This window comes from Gavia stellata, chromosome 2 (genome assembly GCF_030936135.1).
Source record: "Gavia stellata isolate bGavSte3 chromosome 2, bGavSte3.hap2, whole genome shotgun sequence".
NCBI lineage: Eukaryota > Metazoa > Chordata > Aves > Gaviiformes > Gaviidae > Gavia > Gavia stellata.
In genome coordinates, this window is record NC_082595.1 from 45,584,564 (window position 1) to 45,604,993 (window position 20,430).

At 41.6% G+C, this 20,430-nt stretch overlaps 1 protein-coding gene across 1 annotated transcript; it reads left to right on the plus strand.

Moving 5' to 3' along the window:
* Positions 1 to 3,764: 3,764 nt before the first annotated feature.
* Positions 3,765 to 15,336, plus strand: PLAGL1 (PLAG1 like zinc finger 1). Its single transcript, XM_059834488.1, has 5 exons — positions 3,765 to 3,821; positions 6,080 to 6,229; positions 9,704 to 9,823; positions 11,429 to 11,925; positions 12,301 to 15,336. The coding sequence occupies exons 2-5, from the start codon at positions 6,140 to 6,142 to the stop codon at positions 13,574 to 13,576; spliced, it is 1,983 nt and encodes a 660-aa protein (XP_059690471.1). The 5' UTR covers positions 3,765 to 3,821; positions 6,080 to 6,139; the 3' UTR covers positions 13,577 to 15,336.
* The last annotated feature ends 5,094 nt before the right edge of the window (positions 15,337 to 20,430 follow it).

The window sequence follows — 20,430 nt, forward strand, 5'->3', positions numbered from 1 at the left end:
TACCGTGTAATGAAACATAGAAAATCCTAGAACGAGCCTGGGGCAGCTCTGGATATTTTAAGGTGCCATGCAGTGATGGCAGGTCAGAATCCCAAGCCGTACTAGCAAGGTGCTTAAAAAACACTTCCAGCTTTGCAGCTAATTTCATTCAGTGCTAGCTGATACCTTCATCATGCCGGTTATGCGTGCCACCTGGGGAGCCGTCTCTGGCGCCCCTAACCTCGGGGGCATGCTCAGCACCCATTCAGATGCAAAGTGGTCCCTGATTTTGGAGGAGTGCCTCCCCAGCTCCCACACCATGTCAATCATTTCAGACCTTACATCTTGGATCGAGAGGACCAAGGAGGGTTAGCTAATGGGGCACTAGTGCCAAATTTGGAGGTCGATTCAAGGGAGACCCTTTTTCCCTGCTTTTCCTTTCCAGTCTTCTTGTGAGCTGCCCAGCCTTGGGCCTCTACGGTGGGCACTGCCCCGGGGCGGCTGGAAGGTTTGCTCAGGAGCTTGGTAGTGATGAATCACAGAGGCTTGGCATGGATTGATAAGGTCGTGTACTTTACGATTAGATACATCCTCCCTCTAACAGCAGTTCTTTGTCTCCATTTTGCTCTTGGTAATGTTTTTTGGCAGTTTGCATACGACAACTCTCCAAGCAGGAGCTGTTTGACTTGAGACAAAGTCGCTATTATTCTAGGTAAGCTCAGGAAGCCCTCAGAATTTTGTTGCCTTCAGAAGACATAGATTGTTGGCAATTTATTTAAAAGCCAATTAAGTTAAATCACCAAGAAAATTTTTTTTTTTTCTTGCAGCCTAGCTGTAAAGGACTTTCAGGTACATAAAACAGTGTGTAACAAGAAAAAGCAGCTGTATTATTTATTTTTTGTGCATTTTAAGTGATGGCTGTAGAGTGGCATGTTCTTTAGCTGTAGCACTAGCAAAAAAAATCATGTATTTCAGCTATTCATGGTGCAGGTGTGCAGTCTGGGAGCCATGGCAAAAGAAAACTATTACATGGTCCCCAAATTATTGAAAAATATGGACTACTGCGGTGCCTGAAGCCTGACCAACATGCGAGTCTGCCTCCTCTTTTTGAGTTGATGGAGAGCCCAAAGAGCTCAGTAGGAACACTTCAGGCTTATTTGGGGACAATTTGGACTAGACCCTCAAGGCGTGTAATTTAGTCAAGTGCCTACTTGTGTTTACAAACTGAAACCTTTTCAAGCTACCCTGAATATGGCATTTATGGTGCTACTGTCCTTTCTCAAAGACCATCTGCGATGTCTCTCCAGGCTGTGTCTCCTGAGCCCTTCTGCTTCTCTTGACCTCTCTTTGGCTATGAGCCCCTGTCTGTGGTGAAGCCTCACCTCTCCTGCCACAGTCTCTGCTACTCTGCGTCCCGTGGCTCCTTTGGACTCTCTCAGCTGTTGGCTCCCTTCCTTGCTGCTTATTGTCACTTACTGAATAGACTTGCTCAGCAGAGTTTTCAGAAGTAAAACAAAATGAGGTAGTCATGGATGACCAATATCAACTTTTCCTTTTAACTGAGTCGTAAAGCACTGTTGGCTCTCTGGGTTGGTTTCTACTGTCTATAAAAAGGTTTTGTGCAAGAAGTCCCCTTTTTCCCATTGCTCTGTGTGACACCAGCGCCGGGATGACCTTCTGCTGGAGAGTCTCATTGCTCAGTTGTGTTGCTGCTCAGTATGAGTTTCCCTGGCAACCAGTTTGAGCTACAGTGAACCAAAAATACCTCACTGTGCTGGGGGAAAGTCAGCTTGCAGATGTGTATTTCTCATTAATGACTTTTCTCTGGATGGTTTGTGTGTTCAGCCTGCAGATGTCATTATTGTGAATGGATGACTGGGAGATGCAGCATGCCCCTTTTACTTACTTCCAAAGGCAGCGCGGTCTACAAGAGGGCTGCCCTTGCATGATTGTCAACTGAGTTGTGACTGTAAGATCCATTGTACTCATTTTTCGTGGTACACCAAAGGTCTCGTCTTCTACTGAGAATGGTCTGTGCAGTCTCACAAAGTCACAGTGATCTTTCTTGGACTCCTTGGATCTCTGCAAATTACCTTGGTTATTACTAGCAGCTTTGCCCTTGTCATTTCTGTATAAATATATGCACCTTGATTTATAGGTGGGCATGCTGCAAGCTCCAGTTTTGCTGCCATCCTAGTCTTCAAAGGCACGGTTTGCGACACCTCCAAATGAACATGCGTATAAATCTTTGGAGGTCAGGACCCACCAATTCTCACAGGAGAGAATGCACAAACTGGAGGTCTTATTTCAAAACTTCCTAGTTCCGTTTTGGTTTGCAGATAATCTTTTCACTACATAATATACAATAGTGGTGTGAAGAAAAGCATTGGTAATTCAAGATGTGTTCTCAAGGTGACAAAATTAGAGCAGACTGAATTGGAGAGCAGTATGTCCTTTTTAGTAACAGGTTCCCTTTTTTGGATTTGTAGGGTGTGAGGATTGTGGTAAAAGCCTTATAGGAGAATGCAAACTCCACGGACCACTCATCAGGGCTAAAGACAGGGTTATTCCCAGCCGAGCCCGTCTCACCCTACCTCATTATCTCACTTTGCGAGTGTTGGAGCTACGAGCTGGAAACCAGCAGAGTAAGTATTTTAGCTCTTTTCCCCACATTTGAGAAAGAGGAAGCAAAAAGTACTAACACTGGCTTGTTTTCATGAATAAATCAAGGCATAATCATTGGGTATTAACAGTATGAAGACTACTTTATTTTCAGCTGAGCATAGCTAAAGCTCACATTCAGCTACTGTTTTTTATGACTGATTTCTAATAACATCGATGCATAGACTGACGGCAGGACATTAGCCAGAGCTGGTGTGATATTTAGCGGTGAGCCCTCAGTTGGCTCTGTTCAGTCAATACAAGTTTAATGAATGTTGAATTTGTATCTAATAGTAACAGCCATTCACTATTACATATTTTTTTTCTTTTCCCCAAGCATGCAAAACAGGAAAGAGTATTCAGTAAGAGGTCAGAAACAAAATGGTAAATAACATCTCTCAGCCACGCCCTGCAAACTCAAAGGAACGCTGGGGGATAATTCACCTTTTGCAGCATCTTCAGTTCATATTATAGAAAGACGGTTGTTTCCTTCTGAGGGCAGCGCAGTATGAATGCTCAAACTCGAACAAGGGAACTACATCTTTAGTGTGCAAATTTTCCACAGTTACCTGTGTAAAATTAGTTCTGCCTAGATTGCATTTCAGAAAAAGAATGTCAAGATGTCTGTTGTGTCACACCATTGGTATTAGGCAGGGGAATAACTAGAATGATTAAGACGGCTAATGTTGTGTTTTTATAGATTCTCTCCACTCACATTGGGAGAGAACAACCTCGTAAATTATGCCAACAAGCAGAACACTATGATAACATCAGCTTGTAGATTGAAGAGTATCAGCACATTTGTGTTGCATACTCAGTTTAATATCCTGTCATGGATTTTAGGCACTTCTGTATTCAGTGTAATACTCATTTTTAAAAAGTCTCTGTACATATTTACATCCTTTTCAGCCTTTTCCCATTAAAATTGTTTACTTGGGTTATTTGTCTAGAAGTATTATTCATGTGTTCAGCACTATCCTGTTTATCTCCATTTTCACAACTGTAAATATACAAGAAATAGTTTGTGATGTCTATATTAATATTAGACTGGCCTTTTTTTATAAACAGTCCTTGGAGTATTTGCAAAGAAGGTAATACAGAAGAGAACACAGTTTGGTCCTTACGTTGGTCAACTGTCTACAAAACTGACCTGCTATGATGAGAGCAGACTAGTCCTGCAGGTAAAACCCGGTGACTTACTATGAAGTGTATATGTGTCTTTAACAGTTCATGTGTATTTATGTATTTTAACCAGTCCATTTGCCTTCAAATCTAATTAATCAGTTGTCCTTCTGATCTGTATCTATGAATTCAAATCATGTTATTAGACTGCACAGCATAGCCTGAAGTACCAAAATGTTCCTGTATGCTGTGTTTTCTAGAAGTTTGCCTTCCTGCTTTCTAGTTTTACCACTTCCATGGTGATTTACCTATCAGTCTAACAGCTCTTGATAAACTTTCAGAGTGTGGCTACTGAAAATATGCAAGGATAGTGCTGTCTTCCCCAATAAAACAGAAGGATTTGTGCTTGATACTATGCCACTTGGAGGGCTAAGTTTGTGCACTGAATTAGCAACGGTGGCAGAAATATGCACTAAGGCACCGGCTTAGCAGTGCAGGGATGGGAAAACACTTCTTAATAATGTGATTATGTATAAGCTTTGACACACAGTGCACTAACTCAGCTTATTTAGTCAGTTACTTAGGGCTGGTACCATCCCTTGCTGCATGTGCAGATACTGATCGTCTCATCTGGACCGTGACGCTATTGTTTGTACTTTATCCAGCACCAATAATGGCCTCTCAGGACCAGGCTAGCCTAGACATAGCTGCATGCACATCCTTTCCCACAGGAACTCCTTGGGAGTGATGATCGTAACCCTCTGCACCCCAGTCTCTGCATTTTGCTGCACGGGGTCACGCCTGGGCACACCTCTCTGTCATACAGCGAGTCCATGGTCAAGCCACAACCTCCGTCAGGACTTCCCAACAGGTCATAGTTCTTCCAGAGCATTTCATATCAGGCCCCTTCACCCCCCAGGATAGAGGGACCAGCAGCAGCTGTCCTGTGACATGCTTTATGTCTTCATTTGAGCTTTCTCCAGAAGCTTGGGACTGGAAAACACTGTCTGTTGTGGAGGAAGGCATAGATACCAATACTTCTGTAATTTCATTTGATAGCAAAAGTAATAGCTTCAGTAATTGCTGTAAACTTCATTTGCTCATGGAAGTCATGTGAATGGTCTGCCAGGAAAGTAACACTGTCCTTCTGTGGGATTTTCATGGCATGTTGACACCAGAGAGGATTTGTTCTTCTCTATAACTAAATTTCTTCAGTCTTTTTATGAGACACTTTTAATTCTTACAAATGCAGAAAACGTACTTCTCTAACAAGGTTGCAAGCATGAGTGAGCTAAACACCCAGTTCCTTCCTCTTCACCAAGCCATGGTAAACCACACCCTATCCTCTATCAGTCAGCCCCATTTGCTTAAAAGTATACAGTGATAAGCACAGCTCTGGCTGATGAATGGACTGTTTCTTCAGAGGAGGAGACCAGAGTCCCAGATTTCCTACATGACAGCAGTAGCTGCTTTGACTTCTCCCTAGCAGCATTCTGATTATGTGACCAAACTTGCCCAACAGGCAGGTGTTTTCATTGGAAATGTGATGAAGTTAGATAAAATAGTTCCCAGAAGCAATGGAAATGCAACTTGTTTTGCAATTAATTGCTCACTTACATGGTTGGTAGAACAGATGCATGCCATACTGACATCTGTTGTGGAGCTTCAGCTGTCCATGTTTGAGAGTGTGTTGGCAGAAAAGCAATTGTCTTTTATGAGGTTGGGAGTGTTTGCCTCATAGAGGCATTCTCTTGGAAAGGAATCTAGGAAGAATGAAGTAAAGCAAAAAGAAAGAAGTCTTTCTGGCACAATTGTTCATTTGTATTTACTTTTGCATTGTTAAGAGGAAAAAAAGATGACTGTTAAAATGCCATTATATCGTATGTTACCTCTCTGGACTTACTACACAAGTTATACAATTGTTCCATGCAAAATGTAGCATTAATACAGCACTAAAGTTTGAGATTATCAAGTACTCAGGAAGTACATTAAGGCATAAAGCTTATCTTTCTACCTGCCTGCACTTAGTTCTTACAATATTATCTTTATATAACATAAAAATGATGAAATATAAACTGGAAATATATACAAAGGCCTGCAGTTATTTTAGTAGCTGGGTGCCTCGGCAGGTATTCGTTCTTCACTTTCTTTTGCACTCAGTATTCTTTACTCAAAACAACCACGATTTCAAAGGACATATGACCAAGACAGGGTAAATAACTGATAGCCATGATACCAAGTTAAAAAAAACTAATGTGCCTCTAGACAGGACTTGGTTTTATCATGTTCTTTCTCCTGTCCTCTCCCTTTGTTTCAGGTATTGAAAGATGGAGGGAAGTACTTTCTGGACACTCCCAATGAAGACTGTGGAAACTGGATGATGTTTGTCCGGCTAGCCCGGAACCAAGAAGAACAGACCCTCGTGGCTTATCAGCACTGTGGAGAAGTCTACTTCACAACTGTTAAGGTAGTTAAACCCACATTGCTTCACCCATTTGCAAATGGAAATGTATAGGCAAAGGTTCTGAAAGGCTAACCTTTTTACAGATGAAAGATTGCTAATATTCTGCCAGCTGGATCTTTATTACATACCACCTTTTATATCACTTAATCTGTAGTAAAGGAAGCAGTGTATGGGGTTTTCCAGCAAAAGGCGGTGTGTACTTGCTGTTGTGGGTAGTGAAGAAACTGAGCAGAGAGAAACAGAAGTATCATTCATGATGGCGGTGTTTAAACGTGAATGTTGTAAAGTTCTTCAGTTCCAGATAGGTACATAGTCAGATTATCTAGCATTGTTACGTTCAACAATACTTCATCCTGGAAAGAACAAACACATTCCTTTCATTTGTTACATTTTGGACACATGTTGTATTCTGAGCCCATTACTAAGTGCTCAGGAACAGGGTGCTAAGTAGAATCTTTATGTACGGTTTTCCAAACTTACAATACTGCAATGTTGCTGTGAAATGATCAGTTTATGTTAGAGATTCTGGACTGCATTTTTGTCTGAGGGGAGAGGACAAAGTACTCTGTATGTATAAATGACATGGGAACATACAGTCTTGTTTTTTGTTGTTTTGGCCACTTTCTCACACAAAGTTTGTTTTAATTAGAACTTATTCTTTTGTACACTTAGGAAACTGAAGTCTATATGCTGAACATCCATTGTTTTCCTTTTTTATTCTTAAGTTAATGCTTGTATGTCATTGTGATTAGCATTAAAAATAAAAGAAGAGGGAATGTTGGTCAAAAGAAGTTACTGTGGGATTAAAATCCAGCATTTCAATTTCATTTCAAGATTGGCATGCATTTCTGTGGGATAGTGGTGTTTACTTTTGTTCCTCCATTTTTGTTTCTCCACCTGCACAGTGAGAAAAATACTCACTACACAGTGATGATGTGAGAATAAGTTAATAGTGATAACATTTTACACCTTCAAAGTCTTGTTATAACAGTATGAAGTATAGTTGCTTTTGGATTAATATTAAAATAATTATTTTTAAAAAAGAAAATCAATGTAAAACAGTATATGCTAATCTGAGACATTGTTTAGGCTGTGTTTGAGATTCTGATGCACTCCATACCATTTGAGATTTCAATTTGATTTTAAATGCATGGTATGCTTGTAGAAGCAGCTGGATTAATACTACTATATTTTGGAAGCATCAACAAATGCTTTTCTAAGAAGTTGTAGTTATGAACTGGTAACTTACAATTTCCAGTATAATTTAAACACTGTTGAACCAGCTCTTTGCTGACTTCAGCAGAACTCTGCTCATTGGCATTAATGAAGAGTTGCATCCTAGGTACTGACATGAAGAGTATCTTAGGATGAGGAATGTGTCTTGGAACCTTTACTGTGCTGTGTATCATAGGGAATTACTTTGGTATTATTTATCCTAAGTCCCAGTACCATTCATGGTACTGTGGCATCCTGCAGATTTTGTCCTGGTCAGCAAAAGTGACAGCCTTTTGCTACACTTAGGCACACCTTGCTGGTCACGGTGTGAGGCTGCCTTAGGGCTGGTTATGAAGATATTTTCTCAAGATATTTTGAATAAAGTCAGTTAAGTTGGGAGTAGAAGGATTGGCTCCTCTCCCCACTGTTTCTACAAAGAGATGGGATTTCGGTGACATGAAACTACAACTACAAAAGCATACGTCTAAGTGGCATACTAACAGCACCGTTAGCATACTTGCTGACCTAATGACTGCAGACCCTAGAAATAAGTGGTTTTTAAAAGTACAGAATTATGAGGAGGTAAAAATCACCCATGGTTGCTGTCTGTGATCACAGGAGAGTTTCACGTGGGTGCTGCCATAGCTTTCTCTTATTGTCACAGGTGAGACAGAGTAAATGACAACTTGTAGTGGATTTGGATACTGGTGTTTTATCTCAGTTTTACTGAGATTAGAGCTTTTATCTTACTTGACTATTTCACACACTGATCCACTTGCTCTCCCTCCAAAGTCACATTGACTAGGTCTCAGCTTCCCACGGAGGAGATTGCCACTGGTCCAGGAATGTCAGGCAGAAAGTCATGATAGTATCGTCCTGTGGGTACCAGTCTCTGGTGCCACTGGCCAAGGTCCTGGCGCATCCCCAGGCATTTGTCTCTGTGGAGCTCCCCCAGGCTTGGTTTTCTCCATCTATATGCAGGAGCACAATGCATGATCGGCTTCCTAGTTGGTGGCTCTGCCTCATGTCCTTTATTAAGTGGAGGATTCAGCATACACCATTTCTGTTTAGGCCAGGTGTTACCAAAACATGCAACCGACTACAACTGGTTGTAGTTAGCAAGTAGGCTTATGCTTGGGAGTTCAAAAGTTCAGTTTTCAACATTATACACACAATTACCTCTAACTTGTCAGCATTCACAACCTGTCTTTCCCCTACCATGCTTATCCAACAACAATTTTATAAAATAAGTGCATTTTAAGATGTCGCATTTTGTGGAATAAGACTCAGCTGCTCTTATTCCAGGCTAGTTTGTTCTTTTTAGTGGCACAAGTTTGGTTTTAGCTTAAATAAAACTACAAGTACAGTGCAGATTGGCTTTACCCCTGTTGCAACAATGTTGGGTTTTATTACAGATGAAGAAAATTGTGTACAAGGACAGGGAATCATATAAATCGTGACCCCAACGTTAGTTTTCTCCTTTGCTTTTAAATAGCTAATGGATCTTTAACCAGTGAGTGTAATCACACCTCTTCTTCTGTTTGCTGCATTGACTGAAAGTATTTGTCAGAAGAGGTCATAGTCCAGTCCAAGGAAAGATTTGTGCAGACACGACTGGATGGAAGGCTGCAGATTATGGGCTCCCTTAGTCCTTTGTGGGAAGGCTTCAGTGAAAGGAGGGCAGAAGTGTGATAAAGCACATGCATAGTGAGCCTGACACATAAAAGCCAGCACATGGAAACATGCAAGTTTCCACTTGCAGTCCACATATTGATCAACGCTGCACCCACGCTCTGTAAGTGCAACCCATCCAGGAGGCATCCAAGCTGTTGTGCATTCACAATGCATTTGTCCTTTGCCTGTACCCTATGGTTAAGTGTCGTGTCTAGTGGGCTTCGAAACATCAAGGAATGGGCATGGGATATTGCTTGGAAGGACTGCTGGATGTCTGGACATCGCAGACAAATACTCTCACTGAGCAAAGTTCATGAGGGCTGAGGCACCTCTCCTGCTACTGTCCCCCAAAAAATCTATGTACATAGGCATTTCTGCTTTTAGAAGTAGTGAAAGTGTCAAACCCTAGTGGATAGGAATGCTCAAAAAGTGCTTGAATCTTGAAACTAAGTTACCAATAATTTAAACAGATTCAAAGAATGCAACTTGTGTAAGGACACAAATTGCACCCCCACCCCCCCAATCTTCAGTATTATTTGGTATAGGAAAATTGGCACAAGTAAACGTGCTATTTTCTTCCATTCACAGCCAATTGAACCCCACACAGAATTGAAAGTATGGTATGCTGCCGATTATGCCAAATTTATGGAAGCTTCTGCAGTCTTCATTAAAGAAGAATCTGATATCTGTCCTTTGCCTCCAGTAGCAGTAAGTACCCCTAATCTGCATTCAAGCCATCACCAGACATAGTAGATTACATTTTACATGCTTTCTCTGTTTATGTAACTCTGTTAATGCTAGAGTAGACCATAGAGTAGTTGGCTAACACAAAGCCAAGAGCAATTTTAACCAAACAGCTACTCAGGGAAAGGCTGCTCTTCCTCTCCTGTGTTTGTAATCCAATGGAGCCATTAGATACAGCCAAAAGTAAGTGGCATCAGTGGGATGTGTTGGAAGGAGTTAACATTGGCATTAACTTGTAGATAACCAAGCCATCCAGCCTCAGACTGCTCTTGCCAGTTCCTCCTTGTTATGCTCTCACTGGTTGGTGAGATAACACACTGATTGAAATAATCAGTCTTTCCTGTGCAATAACCCTTCTCTCCTAATCCCAATACCTTCCCCTCTGTATGACAGTAGGAATCCTTAAACTGATAGGAAAAGTTCTTAAGGGTTGAAAACATGACTGTGAAGATTGATACCTAAGCTAGAAGGAAATGTTAAACAGGGAATACAATAGAACTAGGAATTCAGAGGTGCTCCAGGAAGGGATGTAACCCTGTTGGGGCTTTTGCATATGAGGGCTTCGGAGCATACCCCAGAAAGAAGGCGTGGGAGGGACACAGCATCAGGCATCGATGAGAGAGGGGAGGGCTCCATCTGCAAGTAAAGGCTGAGTGGACATAGCCCCACCAGGTTCTCCAGAGCAAGCTAGCCCAAGAGCAAGGGAACATAAGGACAGTTCATGAGAAGCTGAAGTAACATATAAAGACAGCTAAGGAAGTAGGTCATTGTGTGTTAACTGGAAGTACATTTCATCAGTAACTGGTGTTTTTTTATAATTGTTTTTCACTGGAATTTTAAAAATGTCAATATTTAAAATGAAGTCAACTGAATCCAGTAGAGCTCCTACTTCCACAGAAATAATAATTACAAATAATGCATTGCTTGCTGAAAAACTGTTTTAATGCCTTTAAGCCAGGATAGGCTTGAGATCCCCAAACCTAAGGTGTTTCTTATCAAGTTTAAGAAAGTCTAATGCCAAATGTCAAGCTAAGTGAAGGAGGTCTCTCCTGGAGGCATTGACCATTGTCATCTGGTAAAGCACAGAGTCAGCCCAAAACATAGGGGAATCCTGTATGGCTAAAATACGTTTGTGTGCAGCAGCCCACCCAATTAGACACTCCCCAGCTTTGGGATTTTTGTGCAGTTGCAGTAACAAATAAATAGTGTCCATCTACAGATAAAGTACAATTTGCAACTGCTTTTATGAGTAATTCTGTAAAAGGAACAAATATAGAGACTGAAATTCAGTACACACAGATAAACAAAGGTGAAGGACTCAGGACTGTTGCAGTAAATGCTAAACAAAAACATGGAAGTCTGTATTTAGCCAACCATTTTTCTTTCTAGTTTGTAGAATCCTAGACGGAATCCAGTTCTAGCTGAACAGCTCTGTGGTAGTACATTGTCCTCGCTGAGGACAACAACAGGTCTTGGGAAAGCCCAGGAGAAGATGTAGGGTCAGTGAGAAGAATGTGACTTTTCCTTAGAACGGCTAATAAGAAAGACCTGTTTCTGTTCTCATTGCAGAAAGAGCCTGTAGACCCTTGGATATGCTCCAGCTGTAGAAGCACTTTTGCAACTTTTTCTCTGCTGGAATCTCACCAGTGCATCCATAAAGACCGAGTTCTTACCACCAGGTTCAGACCACCAAATAAATTGGGACCTGTAAAAACGAAAAGCAAACTCAAAGGGAAACTGAGAGGAGCGGCATTAGGCAAAAGCATTGCTCAGTGCTATGGGACCATTTCCTGTTCTTCTGCTGCAAAGCTTAGCTGTGCCAGCTCAGGAAGCACTTGTGATGCTCTTGTGAGGTTTATACCTAAATGGAGAAATGGCCGGTCTTCACTGTTGAAGGGAAGAGAAGTGAAGCAGCCAGACAGTTACCCTTGCCGACTCTGTGGGAAGATATTTGATTCCATTGACAAGCTCACAGTCCACACTTACGCACACAAAGGGGAGCGCCCCTACAAGTGTTCACAGCACGGATGCACAAAAGCCTTCATTTCCAAATATAAACTGCTCAGGTACAGCTCTGAAGGCACTCCTTTTCTGGTGGGTGTGTGGGGAAAAAACCAAGGACATCTTTTTCTTTTGGGGTGTCCTATTGACAGTTAATCCCTGAGTTCCAGTTTATATTATTCCTGTTTTGGCAGAATTGGAGACAACTAATCTCCCTCAATTGCGGTGGCTAGTCAAAAAGATTATGTTGAGTAATTTTAACCTACTCTGTGCTTTATGATTAACACCTTCTCCCCCCAAAAAGTTAGGCTTTTACTAATAATCCAAGAACTTGTCAAAATGCCTTCCTTCAAGAGTGTCAGTGTTTTCAAGTCTTGAAGCTGCACTGTGTACTAGAGTGAATGTAAATGCAAATAACTTTTTTCTTTTTTTTGTCTTAGGCACTCAGCCACTCATTCGCCACAGAAGTCTCACCAGTGTGGGTACTGTGAAAAGACCTTTCACAGGAAAGACCATCTAAAGAATCACCTTCAGACTCATGACCCTAACAAGATGGCCTTCAAGTGTGAAGAATGTGGCAAGAAGTACAACACCAAGCTAGGCTATAAGAGACACTTGGCTCTTCATGCAGCCACCAGTGGGGACCTTACCTGTAGGGTATGTGCCCAGGAGTTTGGCGGTACTGAAGTTTTGTTGGAACACCTCAAAAGCCATGCAGGGAAACCAACTGGCAATACCAAGGAAAAGAAACATAAGTGTGACCACTGTGAGCGTCACTTCTATACCCGTAAAGATGTGCGGCGTCACATGGTAGTTCACACAGGCTGCAAAGACTTCCTGTGCCAGTTTTGTGCCCAGAGGTTCGGGCGGAAGGACCACTTGACTCGCCATACAAGGAAGACTCATCCACAAGAACTGCTGAAGAGCAGATTGCAGAACGGTGACTCAGTGGGTCTCCTTGACCAGCTTTTTCCATTCAGACTGAAGGAAGATGCCAGCATACTGTCCCCTTTTCCTGAAAGGGTTTCTGTGCAGAATGGGATTTTGAATAGTTCAGAATCAGAGGAATACAATTGTTCACATCTTCATTCCCAGCCAAGCTTACAAACTGCTCTTCCTCTTGAACCTTCTCCTCATTTGCAAAGGATGGGCTGTGCAGACAGCCTTCCAGCTGTCCATCCCACACCATGCTCAACAGCCGTTCCTGCCAACCTAAACCTTCATCAGCCTAGTAAATATGACCTTAGTTCTACCTCATTTGCAGCAGGATCCCTCAAGAATCTACCGATAAAAGTGGATGTTAAAGGTTACAATGTGCATCTTCTTGAGGACCTGCCGTTACCAGAACCTCAATCTCTCCACAAAATCAGTCTGGAAGAAGCTTCCTCAGGGCCTGTAGGGGATACTAACAAGTACCCAGTGCACAAAGAGACAGAGGCAGCAGCTGAAACTACGAGCCTGCCTTTCATGGATCTCACTCACGTGATGAGTTTCTGGCAGCTCCCACCAGGTGACAACCAGAACACTACTGGGGACATCACAATGGCATTTGGTCCAGAGGAGCCATCACACAGGCTGAATGGCCTCGGCCAACAGCAAGGTCTTCAGTTAGCAACTGGTGGGATGGCCATAAACCAGCTGCATCATCTTCCTCGCTCCTTTCCATCCACTACAAATTCTGTAACATTGCCTCATTTTCACCATGCCTTCAAATAACTGTCACCGTGGTTTGGGGTTTTTTCCTTCTTTTTTTAAGACTGTGCTTCTTGCTTAAATCTGCTAGGATGGGGTAGTTTTGGTTTTGTTTTGTTTTTAAGAAAAACTGCCCCAAATGTTTTCAAAGCAGGCTATGAACATGGTAGTTAAATTAAGGATGTTAATAAACAAGAAGCTCTATATTTCATACTACTTAGGTTTTTAGCATATGACAATAGTAGAACTAACATATTTCCCTCAACAGATATTTTTGTTTCTTACCTTTCATGCAAACAACTGAATAAATATTTTCAATGATAGCAAAGCATCATAACAGGCACAATAAAACTATGGCTGTTGTGGTAGGCGAAACAGGGTTAGGGTGAATGGGAAGAAGGGGAAAATCACAGAAAAATAGTTTTAATGAGCCATAAATCACAGCAAATTTATACACATGGTAAACATAACAAACGATTTATCAATATCACATAGCTTTCTGTTAAGCACTTAATTACTGAACTTTATGAACCTTTAATTTAAATCAGAATCATTCCAAGAGTAAATCTTACCTCCTTGTTTCACTTTTTTTTAAATGAAGATCATCACTATTGTGATTACGTTTAACTAGATTCTGTTTTCTGAAGTGCACTTCAGCTGTGTGCATCTCCTGCATTTTTTCCTAGGGCTGGAAATAACTACCACTTCTGCATGACTGTGTAAGAACTGATGTCTTGTATATGTGCTGTTTTCAGGTTGGGAAGTGAATTATCTCAAAGCTTAGAGCAAAACATCAGTTTTTCACTTAGAGCTGGATCTGGCAAGGTATCAAACACTGCTCTCTCACGCTCACCCTCTCTCTCTCTCTCTCATAAAGCACTTAAGCATTTGCTTAAATTTAAGCATATGTTATCCCATTGGGTCAACAGCTTGATTGATTTAACACTCAATAAAAAAATAATGCTTCCTACCTAAGGGGCCTTTATCCACCTTCTGTTGATAAAAATGGCCTTTGTTTAGTCTGGGAAATGATTATTAATCGTAGCCATCTGAAATGTGGATTTCTTCATGGAAAGCCAACTCTGGTCCAGGGGAGCCTGCGACCAAGCAGGACCTCCGTGAGCCAGGGGCAGGTCCACGCACAGAAGGGTTGTGGTGGTGAGCTGACACTGGGCCCTGTTCAAAACCAGGTTATGAACCTGCCTCACAAGTGTCGCCTGAAATTAGTGGGTGTGATAATGGTTGAGGCCATTTTAATCACAGGGGTTTTGCTCAGTAGTGTTGGGACAGCTGCAGTTGGACTTCCAGCCTTTGTTTCTTCTAAACCAGAACCACAGGGACTTTTGTTTGTTTCCTGGGATAAATTGTCCACATACCAAGACACCATCAACTGGAAACGTGTGACAGTCCTATTACCTGATGCATGAACTAGCAGAAATTGCAAAAATCACATCTCCCAGTAGATGACATTATTAAAAAAAAAACCCAAAACCAAACTCTTCACAATTTACTTTCTTGCTAACCCATAGTTATAAAAAAAAAATCCTGTTTTTAGTGGATGTTGCAGTTACTAGTGGATTCTGTTGCAGCTAAAACAGACACAGAATTTCTGAATCTGAGTAAATTCTCAAATCCAGACAGCTATTTTTCCATTAAATCCAAAGAGAGTTAATAGTACCTAATGATCATGACAAAGACGGCGTGAAGCAAGCGTGTTCTCTTCTCTCCCATTAATCACAGGAATATTTCCAGACCACTTCAAATAAAAAATAGTATTTAAATGATTGCTGTTTTGCTGTTAATGAACTACAATGACATTGTACAGCTACAATGATCCAAATATTCTTACAAGTTTATCAGTACTTGGATTAAGGAAAGATTGTATTATTGCAGTTCACGTGAGAATATGTTCTTCAGACACACTGTTGAGGGGTATTTTTTATTCTGAAAATTTTTGGCATAAGGCAAACCAGAAGGAATTTTAATATCATTCTTGTAATGACAACAACAGGAGGAAGAGCAGGTGCTGGCTACACAGTCATGACCAGTTAGCAGTTATTTAAATTACGAGTTCTAGAATAGGGAAAAGGTTGCAAACAATGTAATCTGCACATTCTACAGCTAGGCTTGTACTTTCGTCTGGACTTGGAAAGGTATGTGTATATTCACTTACTGCATTGTTTTCCTTGTTCATGCAAATTGTATTCACATGGCTTCATCCAAGCTTATGTACTTGTAAAAAAAACCAAAACAAAACAAAAACCCCAAACCCACAAATTTTGTAGCACTGCCTGATCATATACTGTTAATAGACATTTTGTCATTTTGGTTTGTGCTTCTATAAGAGGTGTAACTAATTACTGAGCTACTTGTCTTTTTTAATTAAAACGTAATGTTAAGAAAACATCATGCAAACACTGAGCTAGACTGGTGCCCATGTTCTTTGAGCTGCTCGACTGTAGCAGGGTGCCTGAGCTCTGAGCTGCTGAGAGGTGCTGCTGCCTGACCTCAGCCTCTTCTGAAACGTGGAAAGATGCGTTGGCGAGAGATGCTTATTGTATGTAACTACAGGTTAAAGACCAACTCTCATTCAAGTAAAAAGAAAATAACCACTTTTGATATTAAAACACTTAAAAAGCACATGATGATGGTGTCTACAAGTAAAACAAAAAAGCAAACCTTCAATGTGTAATACTGCAGCTTTAACCCTTCAGTCCATTGAAATCTCTTTTTCCAGATTCTTGATATCATAAATGTAGAGGAAGCTGATGATGTCCCATCACGAAGGAAGGCAAATTATTTCAAAAGGTTATGTTTGCAGAAAAGTTGTTTTAAAATTCTCACAACTCAGGAGATGATACCCCCAAGTCATCTAATACTTAAAGTAGGGCTGGACTTTCTCATAGCTTTTGTTAGGGGGACTTCCGTGAGCATTTTTTGAGAGGCCATCATGAGCTGAGGCTCATGAGTGCTTTGGTTCTGGGCAAACAAATTCTTTGAGCTCAGTAGACCTGCCTGGTGTGGACCTGAATATCGCATTTCTGAAAGAGCAATAGTTTGGTTTTGGTGGGGTTCAGATCACAGGCAGGCAGTGCTAAAGGAGAGGTGTGGAGACAACAAGAAGTCCTCACCAGCTCTCCCTGGGCTTGCCTGCGGTCCCCAAGAGGAGGGGGCTGCAGCAGGCGGGCAGGTGTGACTTCAGGCGGTCATGGTGGAGAAGGCAGCAAGAGCTGCAGGACATCTGTCTGGTGGCACTGCCTTAGGCTTACGCAGGGCTGCGACAGCACCGGCGTGGGGAGAGGCGGCTCTGCACACACTGGGGGTATGGTGGAGGAAGAAGACAGCCCCACCAGTGGCCAGTCCTCCTTCCCCTCTGGCACAGCCCGTTCCTCCTCCAAATGGGAGAGGATGATGCAAGGGCAGAGAGGTGGCATGGGGAAGGTAGAATAGACCGTGGCATAGCAGCTGAGAGGCAGAACAGAAAGCTCTGACCCAGTTCAAGCACTGACCCTCCTAGAGATCTTAGGATATTTTACCTCACATCATAGTAGAGATAAAAATACTCTTTTTTTCTGAACACTGCTTGAAAAGCTCTAGAAGCGGAGTCATAACATGCCAGCTAAACAAAAAAATTATTATAATCAAATTATATTATAGTGAAACTTAGTAAACATTTGGTCTCATAGAAAAAATGTACTCATTTTATTAAAAAAACAAAAAGCCATGTAAACCTGCTGAAATAATGTTAAGGAGCTAAAATTATACTACATGGAAGAAAAGACTTGCATCCTCCATGTAAACACAACTATTTCTAGTGCTCATTTCCCATCCCCTATAAGAAACTATGTTAATTTCTTATTCCTTTGTTTTTATTTACCAACCATTTCTGTTGGGACTCTCCATTTTCTTAACCAATGAATTGCTGTTAATTCCCAAGAGTTTTTCCCAGCCAGTCTGAAATACGATGGTAAATTCCGTATAGTAATGATTGATTGATTAATTTTTCTGATAGCAGAATTTTAAAGTACTCTTCTTCAGTACGCTGCTCCTGTCCCTGTAATTACATTTTCTGTAAGACACGGGGAAAATGAACTGTGAAATCAGTACCAAACAGCTCTACACACAGATAGAAAATAATGGTGGGGAGGGAAACAAACGTGGTAAAACTTGCTCTAACTTTTAAGGGCTTATTTACTTGGTTCTAAAAGAAAGCAATTGTGATAACATTGCACAGGATAGTCTGGTATGGGCTTTTTTCCCCCCCCTTCTTCATGGGTTGAAAAAAAGGCTTTAAAAAAAAAAGCACTGCTTCGATATATTTGGGCTAATTTCAAGCTCCTTGTTTCTAAGACAGCCTAGCTGTAGGAGTTACTCTTGTTTCAGTGTCATCCTTTCTATATTTATCTAGTCACTATTAGCTACAACCTAAGTAGAATTTAATTAAACTCTGTAAAGTCTGGTTTTTATTATTGCTGTGTCCAACTACTTTTCATCTTCATTTATTCTATAAAAAACCCAGCCCAACACTCCATAAAACCCCAGCCCAACATATTGCAACATTGAAAGTTTATGCAAGGTGATCCAAGGTTGGTAATAAATCAAATTGCCAAAAGGTAAGAAGGGGATATGCCTCCACGACATCTCTGTTTTGGCAGTCCATTTCTAAAAGCAAGTGAAGTTTTTAATGGAAGAATGAGATTTGGTTTTAGGTAGTCTGAACTTGAAGTGCTTTGAAGATGATGGACAGCTTACATGGCCATTTATCACCGCCATTTATCACCTATTGTTTACTGGGAGATTCTATTAAATATATACACAAAATTCCAAAATGTTCATTTGTCTTGTTCAATATGTCAAAGCAAAGCGTTAGGAGAAAAAAAAATTATATTGGATCTTCCTACATTTTCTTGAAACCATTGAATGAGCCACTGGTAACATCCATCTCCTTCTAGGCAATCAGTTATTTAAATTTTGGCAACTAATATGCAAGTAATCTCACAACTTTAAAAAGAACAGCATAATAAACTTTGTAGCCTAGGGGAAAAAGAGAAAAAAAAGGCAGTGAATTTCAGTTTGCTTATTTTATGGAATGTGGTAGCTGTAGCACTTGGAGTGGAAGAGGCACTGGAAAATTGTGTTGCTTAAGGTCTTCCATAATGCTTCAGAAGAAAACCTTAACGCATCCTTGCCGGCCAGCACTCTTATCTTCTGTTGTGCATTTGCGGTCTGAAAGCAGCAACAAGCCATATACTTGTTATTTGCATAGAAACAGCTTTTATATTTTACTCCATTTTACCTAAGAAAATTAAATCTTGATCCTTGGGAAGGTGATGGAGCAGCTCATCCTGGAAACCATTCACTTAAAGGATGAGAACATTTATTTGCACCACTCAAAGCCAGTTTCTTGTGTCTGCTTTCTCAGCTAAAAAGCACTCTTGCTTTGCACTGAAACTGATCTCTCACTAGCCCAAAGTGCTCTGTAAAGCACCTGCCAAAGCTGAAGTTTTACAGAAAATGCAGCAGCAGTTGCCAACAGCCCAGCATCTGCAAGCTCGCCCAGGCCAGTCGCTTCCACAGTTCCCAGGGACATACAGGACTCTGTCCTATAGTTTAGACGCTAGTGTGGATGTCTGTCCCGGGGACCTGCCAGAGGCACTGGGCTGTCCCAGGGCTCTGTAAACTGGCTGCAACTACAACCCCAGCGATACCTGGACTCGCCAGTGTCCGTAGGGAAAGAGGTGTCTCCCCCCCAAGCCTGTCAAGCCCCAGGTTTCAGAGTTCAGTAGCTAAACCTTGACAATGGTGGTGGTGTCAATAAATCCCTGTTGGTGGTCTGCAAAACCCTGCATGATAGCCATAAGAGTTACTACACAACAGAGTCACAGGTAATTTGGGGAGTGGAGAACACCAGATGAGACCAGTGGGTACTGTCAACAGTTTTTCCTGTAGCTGGCAAAGTCCAGGAGGTAGGCAGAGTTGATGATGGCACTGTGGACCGAACACTCCCATGCCCATTGCAGACTTCCCCACAGTTGAAGGTATTTAGCCACTGACCAGCAGCAATCAAGGACAGCAAAACTCCACATGGAAGGACCCAACGAAGACTTTGAATATGAGTCTCTGCAACATACTGTTCTGTGCATGTAACCATTCATTCCACGCTCCAAGCACTTTTACAAGCTCGTTGCCCAGGCTCAAAATACCTTGCCAGCTACAGGGAATCGGTGTTGGCCACATTCACTACCAGGATCTCATATTCTGCAGTTGTACGCATCTCACAGGGGTGCAAGATGCTGATCATCATCTGAGCACACCCTTGCACAACAGCACCACAAGCATCTTAAGCAGGGGCTGGAAGGCCTTCTTGCTGCTCTGACATGGCTCTGCATGGCCCGAGGTGGGAACAACACTGACTGCATGTTTTGAAGAGCAGAAGCACCAAACATCATGGTCTGGGAAAGTGAACATTGAGGAGAAGGAAGAACCTCCACACCACCATCGTGACATAGTGATTATTGAAATGGATGCTGGCATCTTCCTCACTCGGACAACGGAAGCATATCGTGAGAGCACAAGACCTGCTAGAGAGGTTTGCATTATCAAGCAGCAAATCCTCTCAAGATTCCTGTTACGGCAGAACACAGTCACTGCCTACTCGAGATGGAGCTTCTCCAAACCAAAGAACATTTAACACCAAAATGAATATTCTCAGCAGCCTATACTGGGGACATGAGGAGCTCTGCAGCAGTTTTCAGTGCAACTGATTGCTTCAATTAATAAGAAGAAGTTCATACTGCAAACACCGCAACAGGATATTATATACACACAAGCAAACAAGGTCCTTTTATGTTACAATGTTGAAATAAAAAAACTATTTC